This window comes from Monopterus albus, unplaced genomic scaffold (assembly GCF_001952655.1).
Source record: "Monopterus albus unplaced genomic scaffold, M_albus_1.0 scaffold47.1, whole genome shotgun sequence".
NCBI lineage: Eukaryota > Metazoa > Chordata > Actinopteri > Synbranchiformes > Synbranchidae > Monopterus > Monopterus albus.
This window is the reverse complement of record NW_018127927.1, coordinates 956180-965831: the sequence shown is the minus strand read 5'-3', so window position 1 is coordinate 965831 and position 9652 is coordinate 956180. Positions and strand designations below refer to the sequence as shown.

The following is a 9652-nucleotide window of genomic DNA, read 5'->3' as shown; positions in this document are numbered from 1 at the left end:
TTTGAAAACCAAAGTCACTGCACCCGTTTACCAAGACATTTTAGAGCACTTCATGCTTCCTTCTGCTGACCAGCTTTTTGGAGATGCTGATTTCATTTTCCAGCAGGATTTGGCACCTGCCCACACTGCCAAAAGCACCAAAAGTTGGTTAAATGACCATGGTATTGGTGTGCTTGACTGGCCAGCAAACTCACCAGACCTGAACCCCATAGAGAATCTATGGGGTATTGTCAAGAGGAAAATGAGAAATGAGAGACCAAAAAATGCAGATGAGCTGAAGGCCACTGTCAAAGAAACCTGGGCTTCCATACCACCTCAGCAGTGCCACAGACTGATCAACCCCATGCTATGCCGAATTGAGGCAGTAATTAAAGCAAAAGGAGCCCCTACCAAGTATTGAGTACATATACAGTAAATGAACATACTTTCCAGAAGGCCAGCAATTCACTAAAAATGTTTTTTTATAGGTCTTATGAGGTATTCTAATTTATTGAGATAGTGAATTGGTGGGTTTTTGTTAAATGGGAGCAAAATCATCACAATTAAAAGACCCAACAGCCTAAACTACTTCAGTCTATGTGTACTGAATTTATATAATACACGAGTTTCACTATTTGAGTTGAATCACTGAAATAAATGGACTTTTCCACGATTAAATTAAATTATTGAAATGCACCTGTAGTTGCATTCTCTGGAATCCTTCTCCCTTTTGACCCCTGCCTTCTAGATTACACTGACAAAGACACATTAACAGGCTAGCATATACACATTTTCTGTTAAATATAAGAATGCTGTCACTTGTCACCGTCAGCCTGTGTCGACCCACCCACTGCGATAGCAAGAAGTGGCGAAGGCATCATTATACGATTTGTTCACTTCCAGTAGGTCTTCACCATTAGCAATAAATTAATAGTGTGAGCTGTGTTACCATAAAACTAGTGTTTATTCCTGCCGTCTCAGTTTAAAACCACCCAGAGCTGTCATAAAATCCAGAGCTCTGACCAGATTGCTGGAGCTAGTTATACACTCTGAGCTAACAGGCAGGTTTCCTTCTTGAGATAAATAACACATTCTACTTACTTTAACATTGTTCTGGCAGTTTTAGGCACATAAACACTTTTTCACATTGATCTCTTCATAAGCTGCATCACTGATGGTTGTTTTCTACCCCATTCCTGCATGCCCATCTCACTGTTGATTTTACTCACAAACCCATTTTTAGACAGGTCACTGTGTCCTAAACATTACTTCATCAGATTTAGCCAGTTTGTAATGGAATTCAATAGTAACAGTGCCACCATGTAGTTCTTGTGTACTACAGGTGATTTCTCGTCAAATGCTTGATAAGTGGCCAGTATGCTTGCCTAATTATCAAAAAGCATTGGAAACGCCCTTCCACCCACACCTCTCTGATGTCTATTGTGAGGACATGCCAATTAGAATAAGTATGTTCTTGTTGCGTCAACATTTGTTCCATCTCCCGTAAGACCCAGATGATCCAAATCCCTGCCTCTCCCTTGTGGGAGCAGAATGTATATAGACAAAACAAACAAACAAAAAAGACAACTTTGGAACTACTGCAAATGATGCGATCTTAAAAAACTTACTTTGCAATTTGTCTGTAGTCTTCACGGTTCTCTCTGCCAACATCAATGGCCTTCTCACACAGCTCTCTGCACTTCTCAAACTCTCCCTTTTCGAAATACACAGCTGAATGGAAAAGGAGTATGTGCAACATTAAAACACAACATTTTGTAGAAATTAAAAGTTGTGTCATGTTAGCGGAGTCAAATTGTATCAAATTGTAACTAAGACTGTTGACTCATTATTTCAGATTTCTGAAGGACTCACAAAGCAGTCCATACACTCATATCAACTCAACTTTTAAACTGTATTGCGAGTAATCACATTTTTTCCCTATACAAGATGAGAGTTCATCCCAGTGGCAGGGAATCCATACAGCCTACACTTGAAATTAAAAAATACTATTTTACATTCACAACCAATTGCCAAGTCAGATTCTGTGGTTTTTCCATTTAAGAAGCTTTTTGAACTCTAAACATATAAGCAATTCTGAATTGTGTGTTTGTAAATTTGGTTAGCAAGTGAAAAAAATGTGTGAAGCTGGTAATTGATTTTTAGCACATCCTATTACTGGGTGTACCTGCTTGATTAGAAATGTAAGTCATGTTGGTGGGGTCATGTTTGATTGCTTCTTCATAGTGTTTCAGTGCTGTTTCAAAGTCCTTATTCTTATATGCAGCATTCCCAAGTTCTTTTTCCTTCAAGGCCTGTAAAAAGTTAAAGCAGAACATTAACAGAACTGAAAACAGAAAATTCATTTGAAAAGGCAAAATGGCTGAAAACTCATTAAAACTAAACAGCATGGTGAAGTGATTTACCTCTCTCTTGTTTTCAGGTAGGTCTTCCTCTTTGGGAGTCGGTGGCTGAGTCTCTTTGGGCTTGGGGGGAGGAGGAGGAGTGGACTCCTCCTCTTCATCCATCTCAGAGAGGTTCAATCCCAGCAGCACAGATAGTGTTGTCATCACTCTGGGATCCTGTAGCTTCCTGAAAAACAAGCAAACAAATACATTTCTCCCTTGTCAGCAACAACATAATATTGTTCTTGCACAATATTAAATGTAAGGAATGACAGTGTCCTGCTAAAACTATGTAATCATGTACTGACACAATGAATAAAAAAGAAAACATTTCCTACAACTTTAACCAGGTTTTCTGTGAAACTATCAAACTACTCAAAGTAACAACCTCTGACCTTAAGCTTGTTATTATATCAGAAAATGATTTTTAACAATGCACACACATGCCAAGCTCTGATGGTTTGCTCCTGAGCTGCTCTAGCAGTTCTCTGTAGCTGGGATCTGACAAGAGCTCACGAGTCCGAGGATCACTCTCCAGCTTCTGGTACAAGTTGGGCATGGCAAAGGGGTTCATCATTGTTTTCTCTGGTTAAGCAAAAAGAGATGTTTATTAGTGTGATTTATATGGTCAGAAAGAAGCACTCAATGAATGCCCACCTATTCTGTGCTGGTGCAGGATTCAACATAGGTTTCTGTTCCTCTTCTGAATGAATCACAGGGCACAAAACACATGAAGGCTGCCTACTCAGCTTTTAGGAACGATGTAATTTGCTTTGATCCTACCAGCCACCATCTATAAATCCTCTACCCATGTACCTGCAAGCCGGGCCTCAGTGTTCTGTAAACCCTCCTTCAGCTGCTGATTATTTGGCTCATGCCGGAGTCCTTCTTGGTAAGCTGCTTTAGCATCCTCTAATCGGCCAAGAAATTCAAGTGCAGCAGCTTTGCGGGAGTAGCCCTGGTTGATCAAAAGATTGTAGACCGCATTCTCAGTTTTAATTACTACATACTGTATATCGTCAACAAAATACTGGCAGAATAGATGATCTCACCTTGGCCCAGTCAGGTTTGATCTTGATGGTCTGACAGGCATCTTGGAGAGCATTCTCATAGCTGCCTTTCTTGGCATAGGCAGCTGAGCGGTTACTGAACAGGACATGGTTTGAGGGGTCAAGAGCCAAGGCTTCGGTGTAGCAGCGTACAGCCTCGTCAATATTTCCTGCACTCAGAGCCTTGTTGCCCTGGTCTTTCAAAGCTGAAACCTATGAGCCAGAAATATAGTCCAGTAAGCAAAAAGAAATTCTCAATTTCTAGTGTCCCTTGTTGGTTGCCTTATGTGGTTTGTCTAGTTATCATGTTGTGGTTCTGCAGTATGTGACATAATTGCATACTGAGCAGAAATAAGCACAACTGTGTTCGAGAGGTTCTCCAGCTATTCTAGCTTCATTTAATGATTATGTGAGAACACTTAAAAGTGCATTAGCAGTTATCCTGGGTGAAGAACAACAAATGTTGACTGGCATGGCTTTTCCCTCTACAGTCACCAAACCTAATCTACGCGGAACATCTTCAACTGCTAAAAACATGAAAGGCAGATCGTAGCATCATAAGAATCTTCTGTGCCACTGTAGGCTGGGACCAAGATAATGGGCTGAACATGGATTGTCAGTAAATACTACTAATTAACATGAATAAAAATCCTTTAATGTTACTTGTACAGTCCCTTTATATTTCACAACTCCATGCCCAATCATCCAACCAATTGGAAGCTGATACTACAGATCAGTGGAATCAGTGTGATCCAGAGCTGTGTGGGCAGCTCCCTACTTAGAAAACCAAGACTATATTCAAAGACATTATCAGAATACACACACACACACATATATAACTTGAAAACATCCAGTACAGGTTTATTTAGGAAAGTTCTTAGATCAACTCAAACAAGGGATGGGCAACAATGTCAATCCCACTGAGGTGTGGCTGCTCATGGAGATAGATTGGATACAGTCAGTGGTATTCTCAGAAAATCCCAGAACACATCTTTTAGTTAAAAAGAATACACACAATCCATTATCAAAAACTAAATTGCTCTGCTGTCAAAATCGAGAATGAGTGTAGGCTGTACGTGACAAGGCTGTTACATTACACTAATAGATTTGATGAGAACATGTTGGTCACTGACAGGTCTGTAACGGAGACATGGATCCAGTACAAGCAAATCATTTATGTGACCAGCAATTACTATTTAAACACGTTATAACACTGAGCTAACTACTATGATATAGTGAGACGCCAAAGTAAGAATCCTCCTCCAGGACTGACTAGGGTTGCAGCTCTACACCTGTTCACAGTCAATCTAGTGTTGCAATCCACCTGACACAGTCACTTACAAAAAAAAGATCCGTTTCCCCATTCTTCCGAAAGCTGATGTAGCTATTAAAAACAGTAAATAAATGTGTAATACCGTAATAGTGCGATTTTTCTGGGACGGTTAAACTTTCACATCATTGCCACCCTAGGACTGACTCTGTTTTGTTCTCTTTGAATGATTTAACAAATGACCATGTTAAAATATGTAAATCCTCGCAAAATCAGCGTAATTATAAGTTGGTGGCTCCCTCTTTAGACCCGAAAGAAGCAAGTTCAGCGAGAGTGGTGTTGCCAGATAAAGTCAAGACAATTATATTATCAAGTATCAGAAGTGTTGTCTAAAATGAATGTAACGCACTTGGAAAACACCTAAACTATCCAGAACATTCGAGAAGAAGCTATAGCTGACGAAAAAATGCAACTGCAGCCATGAGAGTGGCGCCCGCGTGCATCTAGAATGATCTTCCGGGCTGAGTGCAGGCTACTGAAAACAACACCGAAGCCTATCCAAAAATATTCCTGCAGCATGTGCTACAAACCGACTGCCGCAGTTTAGGCCGTTGGTCTTCCGACACAATATTTCAAGAAACGCATGTAACTACGACCTAACTGCCAGACGCCTTATTAATGACAGTGTTCACACTGGGGGTTATTGTTATGCTAGCTGCTAAACGATGATTTGCTAACTCGGGACATAGCGTTAACTTCTAAGCGGCGTTTGACCGGTGATTTGCTAGGAGTTAACGAGTTCATTTGCTATATCAAGAACGGACAAGGGCTAACAGCTACATTGATAAGCAAACCCTTAATGTGAACATTTTAGCGATAAAGCAGCTGTCACAAATATAATATTCAAACATTAACATTTAATTTCGTCGCATAACATTAGAAATTAGCCATCAGTACATAAATGACCAGTTACCTAACCTAGCTTAGCTTAGCTAAGTTTGCACTTTGTAATTAGCTACAATGCTAGCAAACTAAATACACTGTAGAGTGCCTTTATCAAAATATCTTGTGTTGGTTAACATCATCAAGCCCAATCATTAAGTTACAAAGCATTACTACCGGGTTTGACGCTACGCTAACAAGTCAGGTAGCTGTCTAATATTAACAAGCAGTGAAATCCTTGTGTAAACAGATGGCTTACTACACTAACGTTAACCTCCAAATTATAACAACGAGAATTAAAATTAATATTGCGTTAATTCAGAAAAATACAGTGATATTACTGAAATATATCGAATTTAACTCAATAATCATAAGGACAGCTGCAAAATACTCACTTTCTCCATGGTGCAAGCATGAGGTTCCTTCCAGAAACTACTGCGAACTAGCACCTCCCCCTGAACAACACACAGGTTGCCAGTTAGGGATGTAGAAAATCCGTATCTAACGTTCAAGTTTACCCGTGAGGGTGTTCTGAGGGACAATATAAAGAGATTTATTTAAGTTATATGGATAATGGATAATTACCTTTATTTGGCCAAGCATGTTACACACAAGGAATTTGTTTCCGGTACAGAACCAATGCCATCATATGGTGTCATTAAGAGAGAATTATTACTTAAATGCCATCAATATATAATATGACATCACATAGTCATATTATGATGTACAGAAAGACGCTAAATACAAAATGAATTGCAGGTGGCCTGTGAGGGTAACAACCAGGCTTCCCATTGTTTTTACATCATCCCTCTCACCTGTAGACTTAGACAATTGGAACCCCATGTACGCAAGGATCATAGTCATAATCTCAGTGTTGTTAAGACAAACCCACACCACACTATGTGTGGACATTTACACTATACTTGAGAAGTTAATACATGGGCTTGATTACAGACTTTGAGGTGAATCTTACCCTATAATTCATTAAAACTGCAGAATGCTACACACAAACACTTTCTTTGTAGTAACATAACCTAATCTTGGCAGAAGCTGTTCAAACAAACCACATAAAAATATAATATTATTGATATCAAATTATAAATTGTACTACAGTACTCTTGATTTATTAATTTAATTTTGGACTTCCAAGCAGAGATTAAAGAGATTCAGAGGATAGCAGTCAGCATCTGAAACAGTGAGTTTGTTTCCCTCATCGACCAAACACACCTCATATTTTCTCAGAGGCAAAGGATGTAATGGAAACCATCACGAATAGAACATTCATACTAGTGTTACCAAAGATTTTCTCAGATCCACAAAACATTAGATGCCTGTGTGTCACAATCAAAAATTAGGCTTTGGACTCTCAACACAAGATGTCATATAGACCCACAGAGGCTGACATTAGCTTCAGTGGGTCTGTGTAAAATAAAGGGCAGAGTCAGTACTTCTGTAATCTTGCCCATCTTTCCTTATAGATAAAGCCCAATAAGATGGCCTCATTTCTATTTACTTTTGTTTGTCCCTTGAAAAACCATGAAGAATCAAGTGAGGACCAAATATGATCCAGGCATTGCAGCCAGACCTGGACTGTGACAACTAAGATGAAGCTTATAACAGCTATCTCCTTTATAGATTTCAGTATGGTCCAGTTGTTTGATAAGGTTTTGGGTGCTGCTGGGAATTCTTTGTTTTTGTTTGTTGTTGTTTAGTTTCTGTTGACAGAAGGTTTTATCAGGGGTGAGTGAGAGAGACTGACACTTGTAATGATAGGACTGAAATGTTTTAAAGAAACCCTACTGGCTGTTTGTTTGTTTGTTTTCTGTAATCCATCTAATCCTCCCTATTCACCTTAGCGTGCAGAATTTAGGAATATATGCACAATGTATTTCTTTTATTTTTCAGTCTGTCTTTTTACCTGTACCCATGGATTTACCGGAGAATAACTATGTATAATAATAATAATTGTGTATTTTTATTAGTCATTTTGCCTTCAGAGAGTCCTGACATGCGGTATAGCCCTATCTATTGTAATAATATGACAGTTACACATTTTAGGCAACCTATCTTGGTTTTCACAGTTCATTCATAATCCTCTTTAATTGTCATATAGGGATGGTATGTTTGACACGAGGCTATTTTTCTGTGTGCAAAGTGAAGCTCAGCACATAGACTTAAAGGCTTTATTCTATTATAAAGCCACATCCGGTTCTTTCAACCAGGAACTCAGAGAGACGAGGCAGACCACTTGAGTATATAAAAAAATATAACCGTGCTGGTTTATTCAAAGGGTCACAGGCAAGAATTAACATTACACGTCCAGGCATCTTCCACCCCCAGAGCTGCTCGCAGGCAGCCCGGAAGAAGACAAGACCCTGGACCATGAAACCTATATAATTTTAATCATTTTGGGCTAGCCCATACTACGCAGGGCGTCAAACCGTGACGTCACCTGATATGCCAGCTTGCAGCTGACCATAACGTTAGTCAAAACATGAGGAAAAGTCAAGGTGTGTGGCTGTTGTTTTTGTGGTGTGTATCTAGAACAATTTGACATGACATTTCACATTAAGACAAATATTAAGATTAGCATTACAGTTAATACTAACAGCTCTTTGCCTGCAGCCTTGGCCTACATGCAGTTTGCAAGCACATGAAATTAAACTGAGCAGTTCACAGCCTGAGCTAGACATCCTGTCTCCACTAAACATTTCTAGACAACAAATCTCTGAATATCTATCTAACTAAGAAATAACCTAACAGACTCCTTGGACAAATCACTTGGTGTCAGCTAATTATATTTTCCCAAACATTTTTCAAAGACATAGGTATAATATAACAGTATCTCTGACAGTCCAGATAAAATAATTAGCTGATTGTGTAGCCATTATATTTTGTTATTTACAAGCAAGTAGAAGAAAATCTGGTCACTGGTTATACATACATGTACCAGTCTAAAGATTCAACTTGAATCATCGGGTGCTCAGTCAAAAGTAACAGAATTATGTTTTGTGCTATATACTGTATTTTGGTTTAATGCAATAATGATCTTTTTCTATAAAGATTCTTCATTGGACAAATATTAAAACATTACATGCTTATATTATTATAATTGCTGGCCTGGGAAAACTAAACTCATGTCAAGGTGATGCATGCAATAACTATACAAGAAATATGATGCATACGGTAACATCAATAACATATGCCCAATAACATATGCCCAGCATACTTTTTCCATATTTCGAAAATTTTACCTCGAACAAGCGCTGTAAAACACACACAAAACTTGTCATTATTATTATTACTGTTGTTGTTTTATTTTATTTTTTACCGAAAAGCATTTGAATCTCGTGAGTTCTTATAAGAACCTCCGAGCTTATTTTGGGACCCTGAAAGCAACATTCGTCATCATCGATTTTTTTAGGGGTAACTTTCCAAGATGCCGAACACGAGAGAACATTTAGTTGTTCGTTTGTTGTAACCTTTTCCAACTTTTACAAACACAAGTATGCTAGTGACTAATGTGCAGTTGTTATATACAAATGTTTAGTACGGATTGTAAAAGCAAAAAATACCAATGGTAGCAGCACATTACAGCTGTAATGTTGGGGTAGTTTCGAGGTACCTAGCTAGACAAGCTGTATAAACGTTTCACTTTTTAGTTTGCTAACGTAGCGAGGTAGCTAGCTTTAATTTGATGCTAAACTAACAGCACACAAAAGCAACATATAAGCAGGCTTAACTGGTCAAGTCTTCCAACTCAGTTAACGTATAATTTCTTTAGTTTTTTAGAGCCAAGTGAGAGATTGACTCTAATCAGTATATCAGTCATAATATAGTTTCCTTATCCCCTTTTCTCTGACGTATCTCTCCCTGTAGCTAATATGAACTAGGTGGATGAGCTGCTTTTTCTAAGTAACCACAATGAAGAAACAGGAAAACCAACCAGCCAAACCAACACCAGGTTTGTAAAGGAGATTTAGTCTCTCTCTCTCTCTCTCTGTGTCTAT

At 38.7% G+C, this 9652-nt stretch overlaps 2 protein-coding genes across 7 annotated transcripts in view; one reads left to right on the top strand and one right to left on the bottom strand.

Moving 5' to 3' along the window:
- The window catches only part of stip1 (stress-induced phosphoprotein 1), a 12065-nt gene extending 5898 nt beyond the window's left edge, over positions 1-6167 (bottom strand). Inside the window, exons 1-7 of the mRNA XM_020600500.1 lie at positions 6038-6167; positions 3434-3643; positions 3198-3339; positions 2825-2966; positions 2403-2568; positions 2165-2291; positions 1608-1710 (exon numbers count right to left, since the gene is read on the bottom strand). Coding sequence (XP_020456156.1) covers positions 1608-1710; positions 2165-2291; positions 2403-2568; positions 2825-2966; positions 3198-3339; positions 3434-3643; positions 6038-6046 — 899 coding nt within the window. The 5' untranslated portion in view covers positions 6047-6167. The remainder of the gene's footprint in view (positions 1-1607; positions 1711-2164; positions 2292-2402; positions 2569-2824; positions 2967-3197; positions 3340-3433; positions 3644-6037) is intronic.
- A 2827-nt stretch (positions 6168-8994) lies between these two features.
- Positions 8995-9652, top strand: part of spata22 (spermatogenesis associated 22) — a 3666-nt gene continuing 3008 nt past the window's right edge. For 2 of the 6 annotated variants that reach the window (XM_020600591.1, XM_020600586.1), the window contains exons 1-2: positions 9044-9148; positions 9522-9606. In XM_020600591.1, the coding sequence (XP_020456247.1) occupies positions 9567-9606 (40 nt within the window). In that variant the 5' untranslated portion in view covers positions 9044-9148; positions 9522-9566. The other 4 variants (XM_020600587.1, XM_020600590.1, XM_020600589.1 and 1 more) reach the window with 4 other exon arrangements.